This window comes from Ictalurus punctatus, chromosome 20 (genome assembly GCF_001660625.3).
Source record: "Ictalurus punctatus breed USDA103 chromosome 20, Coco_2.0, whole genome shotgun sequence".
Classification (NCBI taxonomy): Eukaryota; Metazoa; Chordata; class Actinopteri; order Siluriformes; family Ictaluridae; genus Ictalurus; species Ictalurus punctatus.
The window spans coordinates 19,306,951-19,327,726 of NC_030435.2; the positions used below are offsets into that span (position 1 = coordinate 19,306,951).

The window sequence follows — 20,776 nt, forward strand, 5'->3', positions numbered from 1 at the left end:
AAAGAATTTCACTGTGCTGTAATTTATATGTGATTAATAAAGACTCATTATTATTATTATTCCAAGACTTCAAGGACCCCTTAGTAAACAGGGAGCCTAATGGGATCCTAGAGAGAAAAAACTACTTGTCATGTTATCATCATCATCATCCTTAAGTACTATATCATCGTCAGGGCCATGGTGGATCTAGAGCCTATCCTAGGTCCTAGGACCACTGGGCATGAGGTGGGAACACACCTTGGATGGGACGGCAGTCCATCACAGGCCACCATGCACACACACACACACACACACACACACACACACACACACACACACACACACAGACATACATTCACACACTCATTTACACCTAGGGGCAATGTAATGTAGCCATTTCACTGGCTGACATGCACGGAAATAAGACAATCTGGAGGAAAATCACAAGGGCACAGGAATTTCACACAGAGAGTAACCCATGCTCAGGATTGAACCAGGATTCCTGGTTACTTTTGGTCATTAAGTGTGATCCAAAATTGGAGAAGATATGGATGAGCCTAAAAGGACCCTAATGAACAAAGAACTGCCAGAATTTTCACTGGTGCATCTACATATATTATATAATTTTTTAAATATATATATTATATAGTTTTGTAAAAAAAATAAAATAAATAAAATAAAATAAAAAAAATGGAACGTAACACTGATTTGTGGCCACAAATGAATAAATTGTCTTGTGCTGCCTGAACAAGTTACCAATAGACCTCTTTTCACGAATAAATGTACACTATGAAATGTGGTACAGTACCACATATTTTCACATCATAGATAGATAGAGAGATATAGAAACAGACATACTGCACATACATAAGAATATACATGCAGCATGCTATGATGAATGTTGAGGATTAAAATGGAGAATTTAGTCAAAAGAGAGACCAAGAAGTCAGGAAGTTACTAAGGGAAGTTTGGTGGTTTCTTGCGTCACAGATGCTTTCTGGGGCTGCTTCTTGTGCCGGTGGAGCGAAAAGGTAAGGACGGTTAAGTCAAGTCTTTTTCTTATTTAGTTGCTGCTTTTTAATACCAGCTTAGCACTGTTGATGTTGGAGGTGTTGGGGGGTCATCAACTGAGGGTTTCTTTTACATCAAGCGCAGTGTAGTTTAGAGAAATTTGATCGTTGTTTGACACCATATGCCTGATGCAGAGGGAGAGGCAGGCCTTACATTGAGGTTGCTCATTTCCGTGCAACGTTCGACAGAAAGAGAAAGGCAGATAAAATGTAACAACATGGCTGTGTCTGATCACAAAAAGTCAAAATGACTCGAGCTTCCTGAACGAATGGCTTGAGTGATACAGCCAGTGTTGAAAAAATGATGTTTTGTACTGATGTTTTGTAATGAACCGATAGTAAAAGTGAGATAGATCGTGAGGGTGTGGCCTTGATAGTACTCAAATCTCACACAACATGAAAGTAGGAAGTTGAAGACTATGGCACCGCATGCTTATCCGTGGTCCTCAGAATGAGGGTGCCTACAGAAACTGCGGTTAAATACTAATCAACTGACAGCTCCAGATTTGTGATAACCAATCTGAGGATTTAGACTCTGGAGCTTATTAGTTACTGGTAGTGAGAATGTAGGAATTGCAGCATAGGCACCAGGAGATCAAGGTTGTGCTATTTAGACGTAAGAGTAATAGTCTTATACACAACAGAAGCAATTTTTTGTTTTTCAGCTTGTATTTTACAATGATTTTGTGCATATAGTGTCTTTCTGGGCAAAAGCCTGGCACTTAAAAGTGTCTGTATAATCAAAGGAAAGTTTGTGAAGCTGAAGTTTGTATTCACACAGACAGTCTGCATACATAGACTTTCTGTGGATATTTGTGACAGAAAACCATAAAATGTATATATTTAATCAACATACAGTAATACAGCAAAAAAAAGACGGTTATTCTGTGTAATTATGCCTATATACGCACTCTGTGATTGAACACATCTTGTTTTTTCACTTTCAACTATTTGAATACTGTTAACGTATTTCCTGTCTTATTTGTTTTGTACAGGCCACAAGCATCCAGCTCCAGGGCAACTGATCTTTCAGTAAAATCAGATTTGAGTGAAATATGAGATTTACAGTGTAGTGATACAGAATGTAGCAGAAGCATAACTGTGTAAGAAAACTAAGTAAAAGTTTATTAGAGGACAGGTACAACACTGCATATTCCAACATACAGTATACATCACCATGAGTGGTTTAGGTGTCGTGCATCACTAAGAGCACAACAGCAAACTCACACACACACACACACACACACACACACACACACACACACACACACACACACACACACACACACACACACACACTCATCTGGATGTAAGAGTGGTGGTTGAAGTGGTGCATAATGAAGAGAGGACGAAGAAAAGGTGGGAGTAAAGATAAGGTGTTTGGCTGTGACCTGATGGAGCATTTAGCTGCGACCAATCAAGAAAGTGAGTACTATTTCCTAATATGGTCTTTAAATTGTAATCAATATAGTAGTAATAATTAAATGACTATAGTTCTAGTTTCATAGTTGCTGATATCATTTTACAGTTATATGCCAATATTTCTCATGAACCAATTTCATGGAAGTCCTATTGTGAATTATTAATTAAGAAAAATGTAACAAACTTTAAATCATTTATCAAAAGCTACATTTATTATTTACACAGTTGATAATGTGAAATAATACACTATTTCAATCTTTTAACACCCAGGACATGAATATGGGACAAGACTTATTTTCATAACTCTTGTGACTATATACCTTTTCTATGAGCAGAGTTACCACTCCAAAGTTCATTATTTTTCAACAACAGTATGCTCTGAAATGTTTTATTCCTCTTATACCACAGCCATTTGCCAAAAATTACATTTTTAATTTTTAATTATTTTTTTATTAATTAGGTATGACTTCAAAAAATAATAATTTTATAGTTACATTTAAAGTTGTGGAATGTCTGCAAAACAAATAGTTTCCTCACCAACTTTTCTTCTTTTCTATCTTGATGTTAAAAAAAAAATGCACTGACACTGGAGACTCCTTCTATAAATATTAAATAAACCTGTCCATACAGAAGACTTCACCACTTCACCACTGCTACAGCTTTTTTTCCCTTATGAAATAAGTTATGAAATATGAAAAACAAAAACTTATGGCTTGAGGAACATACAATATCCTCTTTGTGGAATATAACTACATTGTAAAATAAAAGTTTCTGTTAAATGATAAAATATTGACAGGTTTTGGTAGAGGACACAGACCCTTAAATCCAACATCTAAATACCTGTGTTTCAGATATTCTCACCTCTTTCTCTCTTTCAGTCTTTTCTCTCTGTCCTTAAACATCTGTCTTTCTCTCACAGTTCCTCATGTACTCCGTAGCTGCAGTATATTCATTGAAGAGCATGGCATCGTTGATGGGATCTACCGATTGTCTGGAGTGTCATCAAACACACAGAAACTAAGGTCTGTGTATATAAAGTGTCTGTTAAGAGTTGTCTGGAGTCATATCTCCACTTTAAAACACTGTACTCAAGGCTGCTGTGTGAGCTCTTAGTGTTTGTTTTTTTTTTTTTTTACACAGGTCAGAGTTTGACAGTGAGGGGTCTCCAGACCTGTATAAAGAGGTGTATCTGCAGGACATTCACTGTGTCAGTTCCCTCTGTAAGGCGTACTTCAGAGAGTTGCCGAACCCACTGCTCACATACCAACTGTATGATCACTTTGCTGTGGGTATCACACCAGAACAATGATTTCACTAATACACAAACACATACTACGTAACCCCAAACCCCACTGCCCTCAGATGTGGATAAGGTGTTTCAAATTTCTCTTTTAAATGGTGAAACAATTCGATCATGTGATTATAAGTGCCAAGTTGTCAGTTGCTGTAATTAATGTGGGAATTTGATGTCCATTCTGCTGTCACTGAAATGTTATCGGGTCTACAAAATAAGCTTTAAAAGATAAAGATGGTGTCATTTTAAACCATAAAAATAATCTAACCAGCTTAATATGTTTTAATGGCCAAAAGTTTTGAAAATGATCTTGGAAAATGGTCTTCCAATTTAGAAACTCTCCCATCTCTTCCTGCATCCCCAATAGCTAGCTGGCTAGTTAGTCACTATTAACATTCATCATGTAGATGAGAGTGGGAATTATTTGTCAGCAGGCAACTCTAATACCAATAAAAAAAAAAAAATAAATATATTTTTATTACTGTTGCTAGCTACGCAGCTAGTCAGCTTGCTAACTACTATTAAACTAGCTTGCATTTGTTACAGGTAAACATGCAGGATTTCAATATTCTAGGCCCACATTCTCAGTTGTTTTATTTAACAGTCAAATGTGTGAAAAAGTAGCATTACAATCAAATCTAACATGAACTAAGTTAGCTAAGATACCTTTGTTTCACATCATCTGGTAATCAATACAAAGATTATTTACTTGCATTACAAAAGTAAGTTCATTTGTAATACTCCCAGAATTAATTTTTATGGACATGCTAAGAAACATTTGCACTTAACTCAGTTCACTCAAAGACCAAACTATATAATCAAAGTTTGCTACCTAAGAAGTCTTAAAAATATTTTTTAATTCAGGAGTACTAACTGACTTATAAGTTATCACAAATATTTAATATTCCATTTTGTGGTGCAAGGAGGCACCAGGCAGACACACACAATCACATGTAGGACAATTTAGCATAGCAAATCAATCTACGGATGTTTTTGGGAAGAAATTAGAGAATTAAACCAGCAAGGTGTAGAAATCCTTTGGCCAAAACAGTGTCCTTACTCCCTATTTCTAAGAAATGTCAAAATGCGTGATGGGATATTGTCATCGGTGTATCATTATCATTTAGACATTACTGCACTTTTTGGAGTTAATGAGCCCACTGTATATTCTCACTACAAAATTTTATTTATTTTTAGTTATCTACAAATCCTTATGGTAGTCTTTATTTGTAATTACATTTGCAAACGCAATAGGAAGCCGTGGCAGTTCAGTTAGAGGATGAGAGACTGGTGAAGATCAAGGACGTGTTGAAAGAGCTTCCAGAGCCCCATTTCCGGTAAACACACAATCCTGATTGGTACAAACCGTAGTAAATATCCACAATAGAAGATTTGGAATAGTCACTCTGTTCATTTCTGGGGTTTAACTGTGTTTTCCTGTGCAGGACTCTGGAATATTTGATGAGACACTTAGTCCGGATGGCTAAATATTCTAATGAGACCAACATGCATGCCAGAAATCTTGCCATTGTGTGGGCTCCCAATCTCCTCAGGTGTGTGTGTGTGTGTGTGTATGTGTGTGTGTGAGAGAGAGAGAGAGAAAAAGTGTGTGTGTGTGTGAGTCAATGAAATCTTTTGTACAGTTACACTATATCCACTGCAACTGTTCTGTGGTTATCTATAGATCGAAGGACATTGAGGCATCTGGTTTTAACGGCACTGCGGCTTTCATGGAGGTGCGAGTCCAGTCCATAGTGGTGGAATTTATTCTGACTCATGTGGCTCAGTTGTTTCCTGAATCAGATCCTGAACCAGGTACTCAGCAAATTAATATGTGTCTCATTTTAATGCCTATCTTAACATTTCATTGCAATCAATGTATATTCCTGAAATGTTTTCAAAAATTAACATTTGGTTATTTTTTCCCTCTACACTGTCACCACAGGACCAACTTCAGAGCGCAGGAAGTCTCTCCCTTCACCATCCATACTGCCCAACCAGGACGAAGCCTTCTTTAAGGCCTTGCCTTTTCAATGCCCAGGCAACATGAGTCCTGGAGATGGTCCCCCACAGATGAGACCTTACCATGCCATCATTGATGGCACAGACAAGTAAGACTCAAATCTCCAATCACAGAACTGGTTTTTATGTAATCTACACTATATGGCCAAAGTTTGGTGGACACCTGACTATCACTGACCATCGTCTTCCTCAAACTGTAGCCACAAAGGTGGAAGCACATCATTGTATAGAATGTTTTTGTATGCTGTAGCATTAGAATTTCCTTTCACTGGAACTACGAGGCAACGAACTGTTCCAGCATGTCAGTGCTGCTGTGCACAAAGCAAGATCTGTAAAGACATGGTTTACTAAGGCTGGAGTGGAAGACCTTGAGTCTCCTGCACAGAGCCCTGACCTCAACCCCATTGAACATCTGTAGGATGAACTGCACCCCAGGCTTCCTCACTCGATGTCAGTGTCTGACCTCACTAATGCTCTTGTGGATGAATGGGCAGAAATCCCTACAGCCGCAAACCAAAATCTAGTAGAAAACCTTCTCAGAAGAGTGGAGGTTCTTATAACAGCAAAGGGCGGCTCGATCTGGAATTGGATGTTCAATATGTCAATGTGATGATCAGTGTGATGATGTCCACAAACTTTTGGCCATATATTGCACTTCTGTATTTCATATAGAGTCGATTCTTTAAAGTTTAGTTTATTGAAATGTCAAATTTACATAATTGTCAACACAGCAGTCAGCCAAGTCGTGCTTTGTGTCTGATGTTTGCTTCTTTAGTTTTGCACTCAGCTTCAAAACTAAAGTAAACAGCAAGTAATGGAAGTCTATCACACCCAAATGTTTACTTACTTGCTTGCTTCAAACATATTGTTAAGTCATGTATTTATAGCAACCGTTTTGTTAAAAAAAATATATAAAGGTTTACAAATTAAAGGTCAAATTCATCATCTGTATAAAATCTCTCTTTCAAACTTGTTCTGGGCCATAGGGCACAAAGTGAATAGTACTAATGAAAAAAAAAATTTCAAATTGTCCAAGATGGCCACCTCCATAACTTTACAGTGATCTGTGTGTCATTACTAATGAACGGAATGTGGTTTGAAGTAGATATTTTGGGCAAAGATTTTGGAGGAGTTAGACATCTTAATATATAAGGTACTTGTTAGATCATTTTATACAGCCATTTTATATGTAAGAATTATACAGTAATATACTGTGGATTAAAATAGTATTATACAGTAGGTTTTACAGTATATTGTACCCATACACAGTACATGTTATAAAGAAACCAACTGAGGATTTTAAAAGCAGTTATTTCTGTTAGCTAGTTAGTTTGTTCTCTTCTGTTAGTTTGAGCCTCTATATTTTATATAGTTTTTTTTATTTAGACAACATTAACCCAGTATCTCCTTTCTGAAGCAGTATTTAAAAAGTGTGCATCACTGGCTCTTGTTTCTTTCCGTCAGGAGGAAGGGATCGCTAAAAGGCAGAAAATGGAAGTCTATCTTCAATTTAGGCGGGAGACTCCATGATCCTCGCAAAAAGAAGTATGCACCCAAAGGTAAGTGCACTTCCCTACATATGTTTTCACCTTTATACTGACATCATCACTTCTAATCATTTTTACTTTATATTGTAAATTCTTCTTCATACATATACTGCTCTCTTATTTTATTAATCTCTCATCCCTGGACAGAGAAAGAGAAGACCGGTCTTAGGCCTGCTAAAAGTATGGACTCTTTGAGCTCAGGACCTTACACACAGGAAGGTATATATAAAGTTCTATAATTCAATTTATATTTCAGTACAATTTCTTGGCTTTTATAACCTTATGGATTCCAAACTTGTGAACACAAGAATGAAATATAAAGAATTAAAGTATACATCAGTTTAATTTAAGGAATTAAAAAATAGCTAGAAAAAAAGAAGATCTTTTTCCATTTTAACAGTTTCAGCTAAGTAAAAGCTTGTATTAGTTTTTGAAAAATCATGAAATCTTCTTCTAAGTGGGTTTATATTTTCAGTAAGTTTATATAACTCAGTATTTCTTCATTTCTTTTTCAGATTCCAGGCATGGTTCTCCACACCTATCTCCTTTAGCCATACCCTCTGGAACAGCAGAAAGCGGGCCTGCGGGGGGTGGGAGTGTGGCTAGTGGATATGCAGTGACATACAGGCGCACAGGTGGGGCTAGTGTGAGCATGGTGAGTGGAGGGGGTGGGGCTCAGGGCACTTACAGGAGCCTGGATCCAGGGTATGGGGCCAACGCAGACAAATCACAGACTCCATCTCAAGTGACTCAAAGCAGGGCAGAGCGCCGTGCAGGAATGCACATTTCTGGGCCTTTTTCAGTGACCGTTCCTCTTCATATAACCTCGGGGCTGGCGCTGGGCGTATTACAGGGAAAAAGAGCTGAGGAGGAAGAGCCAAGGCAGGAGCAGAATGAGGAGGAACAGCCGAAGAAAGACAAACAGGAGAATGCTGAAGAGAAGGAAACAGAATTGGATGAAGGGAACGTTCAAATAGACAGCGAGACAGGAAGGCTGAATGACAACAATGAGACGAAGACAGATAACATAAGTGAAGGAGATGGGGAGAAAGACGTTCAAAGAGAAGACAGAGAGCTAGAGGAGGCCAGGCCTGAGGAGAGAGAAGAATCTAGAGATAAAGGCAAAGAGGATCAATATTTGAGTGAGGAAGAAGCATCAAATGAGGTACAACATGCCACAGATAGACCTTCGCTCAGTGAAAACATAGATGGAGAAGACTACATGGGTAAGAGGATGAACTAGACTTATAGATTGACTGTAACTCTGAATAAAGTTAAATCTATATTTGCTTTCCCTCAGTCATGAAAGGAGTAGTGATACAGTGTCCTGAAGGAGATGGGGGTCAAAATGAGAGTCCCAATCTCCTGTCTCAGGAAGAAGAGTTCCCTGAAAACGAGCTCCCTCTGGATTTCCAGGATACTTTTGGATTCTTGGATCTGATGGATATGCCTGCCACAAATCAGGTATATGTGTAATAGAATGTATCTTTTAACCTCAGTTCTGTAATAAAGCCATAATATTACGTTGTTAACATTCATGTTACCTTATAAATGCTGAATTTTATAGTTTTTCATCTTTCTGTCCTTTTCTAATAATATCCATGAGTCTCTTGCAATCTTATCATGTTTTGTGGTGTTTCCCAGCTAAATGAGTTCTCAGTGGAGCCCCCTGCCTTTGAAATGGAAGAGTATGAAGAGGATGATATGCAGAGTCCGTCACAGAGCCTTCCTCATATGGAAACCTCCCAGCTGAACTTGCCCGTTCACACAAGCAGGCTGTCAAGCAAATCACACAGCCTTCCGTATAAATACTCTCCTTACCAGACAGTTTGCTCCTTTTCTTCTGATGAAGACTGTTACTCAGGACCTAGCGATGATGAAGATAGTATTGATTTGGACAAGGATGAATATGAGGACATGTTCATTAAAAGTCTACCTTCTGATACCTATTTTCGGGGGTTGAACTTTGCAACCCCAACATTAGACTCTGACAGCAATGTAGATTCTCACAACAAGAACCAGTCAAAGTACTTAAATCAGACTCACACCATACCCGAGGACATTCAGGATTCACCCCCTGCCAGTCAATCATCTGATACGGAAATGATAGCCAATAATGCTGTTGATCAGTGCTTAAATGAAAGGGATCTCAGCCCGCTTCCTTTAGAGACAGAGCACTTAAATGTGGAGAAGAAGAAGAATGAAGACAGAAGCACAGAGAATGATGGAGAAGATAAAAGTGGCTCAGAAAATCTTGGGAATGTAAATGAACCAATTCAAGAGGAAAATAAAAAGATGGAAAGTACTGACAGCAAAGAGGAAGCACTCACCTGCAGGTAGGTTGCTCACAAAGAAACCCACACACATACCGAATGTGGCTCATGGCGTTTTAAAGTTTGGGGTTGGGGGTTCAATTCCCGCCTCTGACCCGTGTGTATGGAGTTTTCATGTTCTCCTTGTGCTTCAGAGGTTTCCTCCAGGTACTCCCGTTTTTTCCCCCAGTCCAAAGACATGTGTTGTAGGCTGATTGGCATCTCTAAACTGTTCATAGTGTGTCAATGGGTGTGTGAGTGTGTGTGCTATTGTACCTGTGATAGGTTGGCACCGCATCCAGGGTGTTCCCTGTCTTGTGCCCCAAGTCCCGTGGGATAGGCTTCCCATGACCCTGTGTAGGATAAGTGGTACATAAAATGGATGGATGGATGGAAACATTCCTCTGGAAAAAATCTAAATCCCTAAAAAGTTCTTTCCTTTTCCTTAAAAATTTTATTCATATCCTAAAACAGAGGTTTCCCTTTTAGAAAAGGTTCCAAGTAGGTAGGACCTCTTAGGAATTGAAGAACTCTTATCTATCAAGCAAACGCCTAAGGAACCCTTGAAAGGGTATAACAAACCCCAGTACATATATAGGACCACAATAAATTACCATTTCTAACCCATTTGTTTTACTTTACAACACCATAAAACTATGGAAAATGTTGGCCTGAAATGAATCTTGCTGCTTTCATTGTTATTTATATTTTTTGGCCTGGAAATTGGGTCTGCCTCTTGTCTTTAAAAGATGCATCCATCACAAGGCACCTCATAAAGTCTCAGCATACAATGCAGGGACATATGAGGGGGAATGATTGTCAATGTTTTCACTGTGATTGCAATTCATTTAGAGGGCTCCTCTACTCCTCCTCTACTTGTTTAATAGAAGTATATAAGCTAAATACTCTTGGTCTGACATTTTACCTTGTTTATGTTTACAGTCAAAAAGATGAAAACCAAGAGGACACAGAAGATGAAAACCAAGAGGACACTTATTTTGGTCCAGACCCACCTTCTATCATAGTGGAACCAAGCAACAGTGAAACTGTTGAGACATCCAGCACAACTGATCCTGTGATCAGTGAGGAACCTGCAACCTCCAATGATCAACAGGAGAGTACCGATAGTTGTGTTGACATTGCTGAAAGTGAGACTATAATAGAAGTGACAAGCCCTGAATTAGAGACAATTCAAAATAAAACTGAGACTGATGAACTCTCAGTGGAAGTAGAAATAATTCTGCATACCAACATGCAAGAACAGACAGATGGGAATGAGCTGGAAGGTGTGGTGTTGAGTGAGGAAAGGGAAGTTGGTGAAAAGGGAGAGGACGAGAGAGACGCAAGGGAGACAGAAGAAAAGATTATTATAAAGGGAAATAGTATGGAAAGTGAGCACACTGAGGGAGAGAAGAATGATGAGGGTCCTACAAATGAGGTAGATGTGGATAAGATGGGAAAAGAGAGCAATATGGATTCACAAGACGAGCAGACATATTTACAGAATAAGATGGAAGATGGAGATGTTGAAAAACAGAAGGAAGGCAGTGACAGTGGAGAAGAGAATGATCAACAAATGGAGGAGGATGACGTAGAGGAGGAAATTGAGGCTCAGAAAGACTGTCATTTAGAAGCCATTGCAGAACTAAAAGAGGGAAGTGCTCCTGAAGAGCTGAGTGAAGAAGATGACCAGCTTTCGGAGGATGGCGAGGAACAGCAGAGTGAAAAGGAGAAGGACAGCATGAGCGAGGAGAAACATGAAGATCCTTCTGAATCAGATAGGGAGAAACCAGTGAGACCACCGAGAAAGAAAGATGGAGGAAGAGGTGCAGAGCTTGGCCCAGGCGTGTGCAGGACAGTGATTATATCCAAACAAAAAATGTACCAAGTGAAAGCTGTTCCTGTTGTACCGCCTAAACCACAGCATTCCAAAATCACAGCTTTCAGACAACAGTTTCAACAGAGAGACACTGAGAGACAACCGAAACCCATACTGCCTACATGTACAGAAGGACAACAAACAGACAGAGAGCTTCCAAAGAAAGAAAATGAAAATGAAGAAAACAGACATGCAGAAATAGGGGACTTAGCAGAAAACCATGACTGCCAAAACACAGAGCAGGAAAAAGGAACAAGGACAGACAAGGAGAAGCCAGAGGAAAACAAGGCAGGTGAAGTTAAGAAACAGCTGAAGGACACAAAGTCATGCCATGGTTTGGAAGAGGAGATAGAACAGGACAAAGAAGAACAGAAGCAAAGGAGAGGGACCTGGGATGGAGGGAGTTTGAGAAAGGATGGGCAGAAGGAGTTAGACAAGGAAGCAAAAAGAACCAGCGGCATTAGTATGTGCTTCGATGAAGCTGTCGCAAGGGCAACAGGTAAAAGATACAGAGAGAAGGAATCTATAGAAAAAGAAAAATTCGTTGATTTACAGTAGGAAAGGAGTCAGCAGAAAGAGGGACTGAACTAAAGAAAGGAAGAGGAGGAACAAGAGAAAACTGACTGACATCAAAAAAAGTGTATGAATGTGTAAAATAGGATGTTTATAGCCCCCCCCCCCCAAGAAATTCTACATAGGCTAGGTAAACAAAAAAAGGTAAACAAACATTTTCATTTCAAGGCTTTGGAATTTGCTGGAGATTTTAGCATATCTTTTTCATTCTAACCTGTAATTACACAAGGACTGTGTGTGTTTTTTTTGTTGGCACAAATAAATACTTTTCAATTTTGGCCATAAGTAATCAGCATTTGTGCATAGTTTATTGTATATGTGTGTTTAAAAACATTACTGTGTGTGTAAATGCAGTGAACCACAAAAAATATTACACTTAAATTTTTTTTTTGAGAAATATTGGTAATGTACACAAAATTAAATAAAAAAATGTATTTGTAACTGTATGGACTTCGTGTCTTCATATACAGGCTTGTTTACATAATGTATGATGAATCTATTTTATCATTTAACAATGTGGTGGAAAATCACCTTAGCCAAAAATAATAATCTCTCAGAGTGATGTAAAAAATTTGACTTTTATTGAAGAATCACAAAAGCCGAGATGTCTGCAGATCATCTGACGAGCACAATCGATGTTTATGCTTTTATACAATACTAAAACAATGATTCCATTAATCCTGATGAACGGGTTTTCACTTTTTTTTTTTTTTTGGATCACATTTCTGACATCTCGCCACAATTATGTTTCTTTCTTCATATCTTATTTATAATTGTAGCGCAAGATTGGTCAGCTTATTTAAAAAAAAGAAAAAAAAAAGAAAAGAAAAAAAGTTTTTATTTTACTGACTTATGTCATGGATTTCAACAATACATCTTAAGAAATCACTAACAACAGATTAGTTAAAACATACAGACTTAAACATACAGTACAGACTCAGTGTCTCTACGCAAGAACAGAGGGTGATTTTTCTGAGAAATAACAGAGCCTAGACGAAAAGGATACATGTGTGACTGAAGAATTTCACCAAAATTATCTCACTAACTTGACCTCCTTTGAGTTTAGTTTCTCTGATTAACATACTGATTTCTGTCTTATATCTCATGTATTGGTCCCACATGATTGAATCTTGGGGTGCATGGTGGTTTAGTGGTTAACACGTATGCTCCACACCACCAGGTTTGGGGGTTCGATTCCCACTGCTGTCCTGTGTGGAGTTTGCAGGTTCTCCCTGTGTTGTGGGGGTTTCCTCTGGGTGCTCCGGTTTCCTCCCCAGTCCAAAGACATGCATGGTAGGCTGATTGGTATGTCCAAATTCTCCGTGGTGTGACTGTGCCCTGCGATGGATTGTTGATTGGATCTTACTTTTAACTGCTTAAACTCTACAAATTGGCTTCTTTAATATATTCAATTTGCGTAAAAATATACCATAACATCTAATAAAGTCATATTGTCTTGTAAAAGTGAAATGTATGCTTTTTTATTTGTATTTTTTAACCAGTTTCCAATCTGAGAATGAGTGCGGTTACTACCTTACTAAATAGTACGCCACCTCTGATAACTATAGTAGCTTGTAATATCGATGGAGTACTGTTCTGACACACTGTTTAGTATGGTAGTATAGTGTCATTTTGGCCGTAGCCAATAAAACATCAGTGTTCACGGAAGTATAACACTATTGGTCGATGTAGGGCGTGTAGCGTGACGTCACTGAACGCGGAAGTGAACGCTTGGTTCTAAACTAATGTAAACATTTCGTTAACCGAGTGCTCTTGAATTTTCGTTAGTCCTTGGACACATTACGCTTTTAACAGAGGGGGTATAATAACTATATTATAATTATTTTGTCATAAAACCTTCAACAGCGCGACACAGACCTCGAAAATCCCCGAGAACAATGTCTTCTGTCGATATCCATTCTCAGTTAGCGTCCATACTAGAAAGGTTTGCAAAGGGTGCGCTGGTAGAGATGACCAAACTCATAGACAAGGACTCGGCGCTTTTACGCGCGGAGATAGCGCGCAGACAAATGGAGGTCGAGGCGCTTTTGTGTAAACTGCAGTTCGCAGAGAGTGAGCTGAGATCGGCGCGCCAGGCAGCAGCTTCACGCCAGTCCGCTCCCAATCGCCGATCGGTGGCTGTACAAGTTACCATCACGGCTGCACTGCAAGGTAAGCTGGATCATGAAGACTTTAATCGCAGTTGGGGATCATCAGGGACCCTGAGTGGACAAAGGGACTCCCGTCGTTCTGGGATTAAAACCCATAATCATTTTACAGAGTAAACTCAATCAATGCCTTTCCATGAAGGTAAAGTAAAAAAAGAGAACAGACATGAACAATTCCCCATATCTACAAAGAGTTACAGGAGGAAACTTTAAAGGGGGTGGGGGATGAGGTGTACATGATGTTCATCATAAGCAGTTCAATTCCAATGCAGTCAGATCCCATACCTTTTTATAATATTCCACATGAGCCTTATCTGTTCTCTGGATAAGAGCATTAGTTAATCAAATCAGCCAAGTCAGCATTCCCCTTTTTTGGGAAAGTGGCCCATATTTCTCTATAGTCTTCTCCTGTCCCCCCCTGGGTTTCCTCCAGGGTTCTCCGGTTTCATCCCACCTCCCCAAAACAGGTTAGGAAGTCGATAAGCAACTCTAAATCACCCCTGAGTACGTGAATGCGTATGTGTGCATGGTGCCTTGTGATGGACTGCCGTCCCATTCAGAGTGTATTCCCACCTCGACACGAGGAAATCAGAAGCCATCTGGGAAGATATGAAGAATAAATAATTATGATTAAGAGCGGCATTTTTGTTAATAATTATTGAGATTAAATGAATGACTCTTTTCCAGTAACCCAGGTCATTCCCATAAACAATGTTTACATTGGCTTTTTTAAAGTTAAAATTTGGCTGGAGTAATATACAATATGCTTAAACACTGGTATTGGGGGAGTTTAGTTAATATTTTTGACCTTTTGAACACCATTGACTGCAAAATGTAAAGAAATAATCGATATTTTTTTCCCTCCTAACTACAGACTGTAAGGAAACGCACACAGACACGCACATAGATACTTCTTCAGTGCATTCTTCTAATGCAAAGGTAAAATTTGTCTTTAAAAAAAAAAATTCCCTTTACTTGTCGATGCTGCTTTTTTTTTTTCTTTCTTTTTTTTTAAACGTTTCCTGTTGTAGCAGGAGGATAGAGCAGAATCGTTTCAGATCAAAGAAGAGAGGACCGAGCTGATGCCATGGGACAATGCAGATGGTAAATTAAAATCCTCTTTTGTATTTTCACTTACATTATATTTACACTCATTAGCCATTTTATCAGGTAAACCTGTGCTTTGAGCCAACATTCATCCTGTCCATGAGCAGAAAGGGACTACCGCTGATCAGGTATAATTTGGATGGTGGACCATCCACCTGGTACACATTTTGTTCTCATACACATACTGGCCTCGTTATTGAACACACTTCCCATTACTCTAGCTCATCTTTTTCAATTCGCAGTGTGTGGTAGTTGGATGGATGGGTAATTCTGTGACATTAAGTTGTTGAAAACCCCAGCAATGCCACTATGCTCGACTTCCTTGTAGCATGTGTACCCGATAAACTGGTGAGTTTGTGTATACATTAATGCACTGGCATATTAAAACAGCCGTTTCACTCTTTTCTTCTTCATATAGAGATAGAGGAGACTCGTGTTTGCTGGGAGGATGAGCGAAATGCATCCAACACATCAGGTGATTGTGAGGCGTAGAAGTATTGTAGTCATCCTAATGATGTTCTACGACAGTTTATTTTCTTATAAACTGCATGAAATGAATAAATTTAGTTGTAGTGCATAAATAATAATACCATAAATGACAAAAGGCAATCAATACAAGGAAAGTGCAGAGAAAGTGAGATGCTGGCCTAGATCCTATCCTAGGCTTTGAGCTAAAATGCATAACACCAATTTTATATTCTGCCTAGATTTGCCAGAGTTGTGTGTTCTGTAAACTGTGTACATTTCATGGTAGAAACGGTTATCACAGGGTAGTACATCATTATAACTCATAATAGCAGTTTAGGCACCATTGTAAAAGAATTTCTCCATTCATGCCGACTCAGGAACTTCCTTTATTCTGCAGGTCGTAATGAAGCCAAACCTGGTGTTATTTGGGACTCGCCTGATTTAGAGGATTTCACCATGAGACCTGAGGCATCACAAGACACTACTAATACAGTTCCTGGGCATCACAGCACAAATGCATCCCCAAATCCAAGAGAGGATAACAGCGTTCACTATGAATATCAGCAAAGCACAGAATGTGATGCTGGACAACAGAGACTCAGTCGGTTGATTAACACTAACAATACAGCGCTTCCTCCAGTCAGCGAGCAGAGAGGTGATGGGGTGGGGACGGGGGAGAAGAGTTCGTGCTGTGCTCAGTGTGGTAAAACTTTCACCACGCGCTTCTACTTGAAGATCCATCAGCGCATCCACACGGGCGAGAGGCCCTACACGTGCCTACAGTGTGGCAAGCGCTTCTACTGTAACTCCCACCTCATTTCACATCAGCGCTGCCACACAGGAGAGAAGCCCTACAGCTGCGAGGAATGTGGCAAGTCGTACTCTCATTTAAACTCATTGAAACTGCATCAGCGCAGCCACACCGAGGAGGAGGTCTGCAACTATTGGTGACTTTGAAAGCCAGATTTGGACTTTTGGGATTGTCTCACACACAGTATTAACTGATTATACAATATGGCACAAAATTTTACATGCACAATATGGTTACTGTGGACAATGTATAATCTTGACTTCTAAGTTCAATTTGAAAGCAAATGGACATTTTTTTTGACCAAGGAATTGCTAACTATGGAGTAAAAAAATCCAGTACTGTGATAATATTGTAACCCCTGATAAAAGTTTAGGCAAGAATCAAATTTCATTTAGTCACAAAGCCTAGTCTTAAACATTAGTATTGTGGAGAAATAGCCACCTTATCTTCCACTTACAATAAATTTATTTGGTTAGCCAAGACTTGTTTGGTGTCTAAAGTTTTCTTTTCTTTTTTTTAAATTACTTTAATATAGATTTGAAGTAAATGACATATCCCAACAGTTTAGCATTATGTAAACTGAATATTTAAATCATCACACACCTCAAAAGACATAACAATCTTGTACACTCACTCACTTATACACTTGTCACTAGCATTTGTACCTTTATTATGTATCTTTTATGTAGAAAGGTGCATGTAGTGTACCTATAACGTTTTACTTTAAACACAAATTATGTAATGGACCTAAAATAATTTTTTTAAGATACACTATATAAAAATAAACATATTAAAGGTACCAGTGACAAGAAAATGTACAGTTTAGTACATTTTTTTTTTTTTCTGAGTGTAACATAAAACCCCATCTTTCACAGAGTGACCAAGTGCACTGAGAAAGGAAGTGATTTGGCTTCAAGATGGCTGCTATGATTATTTCTCGTTCAACATACGCTTATTCATTGTTCTAGATAACCGTGTCAGAAACCACATAAACATGTCTAAGTTTCTGAACAACAATTAAACATACACTGAGATGCGAGTGTGATGATACATGCAAACAGTTTGAACAACGCTAAATCGGTAGCTGCAAGCTTCCTTGTTTACATGTTAATTACATGAGCCTCATGGCTCCAGTCACTAAACGTGTCTTGGCTGATCGACAACATTTGGGATGAGAAGACATTTTAGTCAATTTCATTTTGACTGGACTGTTGAAACAGATTTGTTCATTTTGAGTTGTGGTTACTTTAAATATTTAGTAAATATTTCAATACATTGTGCAAAAGTTTGTTTGGTGTCATGAATATGTTTAATTTGAAAGAACTTGAAAGATATGTAGCATATAATTATTGGCATTTTGCTTTTCATTCGTCATTTATCATTAAGTAGAGAGCCTCCCAACCATTAACCCGAAGCGGATAAAATTTAAATTTCATTTAAAAGTTGTACACAATTAAACCTTAAGTTAAGTTATTTATAGACCTAGACTCTTATTATAGTATTCAGACACCTTTTTGAAGAATGTGCTATTGATTATCCAGGTGGACAGCTAGAGTTATAGTTTAACTCTGGACATGCCAGATTAATTTAAGTACTGTTAACCAAAGCGAATTATGGATTTTAATAATGACGTTTTTATTACAGTTGTAAAGACACTGTGACTTTTAAAAGGATAAGACAGTAATGATGATGAATGAATGAATTAATGTTAAAGAGGCGCTCTGTGAACTGTGTGGGGCTATTAGCGAACTGCAGAACACACCCCCTGATGTTATCATCACCAGAGATTTCAACCATGCGAATCTCAAATCAGTGTTCCCTAAATACCACCAACATGTACAACGAGAGGGGTGAACGCGCTGGACCTTGTTTACACAAACATCTCTGGCGCAGCCCCCCCCACCTCGGCTACTCAGACCACATCTCTCTTATGCTAATCCCAGCATACAGACCGGTTCTGAAGCAGGTGAAAAACAAAACCTGGTCAGAAGGACCCAACTCTGCTCTTCCAGACTGTTTTGATCACACTAACCGGCACATGTTCACGGAGGCTGCAATGAGCAGCGACTCCACCAGCTTGGAGGACTAGAGTGGTGCAGGGATGACGTCATTTTGTATACCAAAACCCGGAAACGTGTTAGCATTGTAGCCCTTCCGGTTCCATATACCCGAAGTCAATGTTTTTTTTTTATGGGATTTTGGTTAAAAGCCTGAAATAAGGTATGTGGTGAACACAAGCCCCAAAATATTTTCACGTTTTATTCTACGACATAAAACACGCCAGGAAAACCCCACTCATGATTTTTAAAAAGCTTTTACGTGTATTGAAAAAGGCGGTTGCTAACAAGTAGCTAAATGAGACTACATAAATTGTCGGGGACATTAAACGTCATCACGCCGAACAGGAAAAAAACTGCAGATAAACAGGTTCAGGTATGCTGTGCACAACCCAAACAAACAAAAAACATGAATTATCCACAGAGTAAATCCGTATTTTGAAAAGTTCTTGGAAGCTAACTTCCGGTTCCGGTACAAAATGTGACCAGATACATCAGCAAGTGCATTGATTAGATCAACACATGCTCTAAGCAGAAGCCGTGGCTGACTGCGGAAGTGCGAGCACTGCTGAGTAGTTTGGGGAAATTATGATCATTTTACTGACTCGGATCTTTGAATCTAGTTCAGCAAAATGAACGCATAGTCATTTTGTTCATTTCCGCAGAATATAATTAAAATGTTACATGTTAAATTCCCCAACACATTTAGTATTTAATAAACTATAGGCTAATGCAACCAAGCCGAATTATGAGAAACTAAAACGATTAATTAATAGCTTAGCTGGGACTTCAGGCTATGCAGTCTGTTAGTTCAGGGGTTTTCCAGGGCAAGCCCCGCCAAATGGCATAAACATTTGACCGAGGCCCCCCTTTTGCAAGATGTCTTTAAAACACATTAAAAATACAGACTTCCGACTATATCACCTTTTTTTATTATTAATAATTACATCTTACATCTTTACATTACATTACATTACATTAGGAACTGTTTATGTGTGGTTGTCTGAGAGTGAGAAAGAGAAAATATACATTTTTTTTATTTTTCACACCAAATTGTTGAGGCCCCCCGGGCGCCCCCTGGTGGCCCCCACTTTGAAAACCACTGTGTTAGTTTACCTCACCTCCCGATCCGAGTTGTTCAGTTATAATGCCTCCATGTTTGAACTCGGCCTAGTATTTTCTTCAGTAGGTGGCACAGCAGATAGTGTTGCGATATAACAGTTCTAGACTCCCCGTATTGACCCTGAGCTCAGTCTGGAGCGTCCTCCAGATTCTCCACTTTCCTCCTACCTTCCAAAAACATGGTGGTGGGTGGATTGGCGAATAAGTACGTGTACGAGTGTGTACATTGCGCCCTATGATGGATTCATGTCCCATTCAGGGTGTGTTCCCAGGATAGGCTCTGGCTCCGGACTTGTGTAAAGTGATTATTCGAGATGAATGAAAGATGCAGTGTAACCTCCAGATAAAAACATTTGGCATAAATCAGGTGTTTTAGCTGTTCGGGATGTGGATTGCTTAATTTTTTTTTTAATAACCAGTACCTGTATGTTATTATAAAGGAGATTAACCTACATCTTGCTATATTCGTATACAATGCATGATTTCATGTATAAATACAATACAATAATAAACAACATTATCATGATTATTATTATTATTATTATTATTATTATTATTATTATTAGTCGTAGTAGTAGTAGTATAGATAAACTCTGAAATAGTTTATTTTCCATAATTTTATTATGTAAAAGAAAAAATTAAAAACAGAGTCTTGTATCGTGACGGGCTTTAAAAAAAAAACCGGAAGTGACCTCAACTGTTGTGACTCTCTCGACTTACCTACCATTTCCTTAACTGTAATTTCACCATTACAAAATTACTGGATTGACATTTTGCCACAGGAGCTCGACAGTGTTGATAAATTGTGTTATTAATAACGAAAATGGCTGCTGCGGTGTTACAGACGAGGATAACCGCCATATTGGACGTGTTAACGAAAGCAGCAGTGGCGGAGATTAGCCAGCTTATTCAGGACGACAGCGCTGTGTATCACCGGGAAATGAA

General features: G+C 38.7%; 3 protein-coding genes and 1 long non-coding RNA gene across 5 annotated transcripts in view; 3 read left to right on the plus strand and 1 right to left on the minus strand.

Moving 5' to 3' along the window:
* The first annotated feature begins 964 nt into the window (after positions 1 to 964).
* si:dkeyp-68b7.12 (rho GTPase-activating protein 30) lies at positions 965 to 12,544 on the plus strand. The gene is made up of 14 exons (XM_017496279.3): positions 965 to 1,010; positions 2,045 to 2,474; positions 3,391 to 3,493; positions 3,612 to 3,756; positions 5,020 to 5,102; positions 5,211 to 5,318; positions 5,450 to 5,580; positions 5,711 to 5,876; positions 7,252 to 7,346; positions 7,482 to 7,553; positions 7,850 to 8,560; positions 8,635 to 8,798; positions 8,979 to 9,670; positions 10,589 to 12,544. The coding sequence occupies exons 2-14, from the start codon at positions 2,387 to 2,389 to the stop codon at positions 12,081 to 12,083; spliced, it is 4,053 nt and encodes a 1,350-aa protein (XP_017351768.1). The 5' UTR covers positions 965 to 1,010; positions 2,045 to 2,386; the 3' UTR covers positions 12,084 to 12,544.
* Positions 12,205 to 18,750, minus strand: LOC108280922 (uncharacterized). Its single transcript, XR_001815848.3, has 2 exons — positions 18,685 to 18,750; positions 12,205 to 14,865 (listed from the first exon to the last, which is right to left on the minus strand). It is a non-coding gene; the product is annotated as an uncharacterized LOC108280922 (long non-coding RNA).
* Positions 13,997 to 17,134, plus strand: si:dkeyp-68b7.5 (zinc finger protein 614). Of its 2 annotated transcripts, none has more exons than XM_017496431.2 (5): positions 13,997 to 14,270; positions 15,141 to 15,205; positions 15,298 to 15,370; positions 15,792 to 15,848; positions 16,239 to 17,134. In XM_017496431.2, the coding sequence occupies exons 1-5, from the start codon at positions 13,997 to 13,999 to the stop codon at positions 16,790 to 16,792; spliced, it is 1,023 nt and encodes a 340-aa protein (XP_017351920.1). In that variant the 3' UTR covers positions 16,793 to 17,134. The 2 variants fall into 2 exon arrangements, with proteins under 2 accessions (XP_017351920.1, XP_017351921.1); XM_017496432.2 differs by having other exon boundaries at positions 15,301 to 15,370.
* Positions 18,751 to 20,519: 1,769 nt separating the features above from the next.
* Positions 20,520 to 20,776, plus strand: part of si:dkeyp-68b7.7 (zinc finger protein 768) — a 2,840-nt gene continuing 2,583 nt past the window's right edge. The window contains exon 1 of the mRNA XM_017496437.3: positions 20,520 to 20,776. This exon is cut by the window's right edge and continues 128 nt beyond it. Within this exon, the coding sequence (XP_017351926.1) occupies positions 20,655 to 20,776 (122 nt within the window). The 5' untranslated portion in view covers positions 20,520 to 20,654.

Bases quoted from the DNA above. Each gene is read 5' to 3' on its own strand.
- si:dkeyp-68b7.12 (XM_017496279.3), top strand. From the start codon at position 2,387: ATGAAGAGAGGACGAAGAAAAGGTGGGAGTAAAGATAAGGTGTTTGGC. The intron at 5,319-5,449 runs GTGTGTGTGTGT...GGTTATCTATAG, and splicing joins TGGGCTCCCAATCTCCTCAG to ATCGAAGGACATTGAGGCAT. The intron at 8,561-8,634 runs GTAAGAGGATGA...GCTTTCCCTCAG, and splicing joins AGATGGAGAAGACTACATGG to TCATGAAAGGAGTAGTGATA.
- si:dkeyp-68b7.5 (XM_017496431.2), top strand. From the start codon at position 13,997: ATGTCTTCTGTCGATATCCATTCTCAGTTAGCGTCCATACTAGAAAGG. The intron at 15,371-15,791 runs GTAAATTAAAAT...TTCTTCATATAG, and splicing joins GCCATGGGACAATGCAGATG to AGATAGAGGAGACTCGTGTT. The intron at 15,849-16,238 runs GTGATTGTGAGG...TTTATTCTGCAG, and splicing joins AAATGCATCCAACACATCAG to GTCGTAATGAAGCCAAACCT.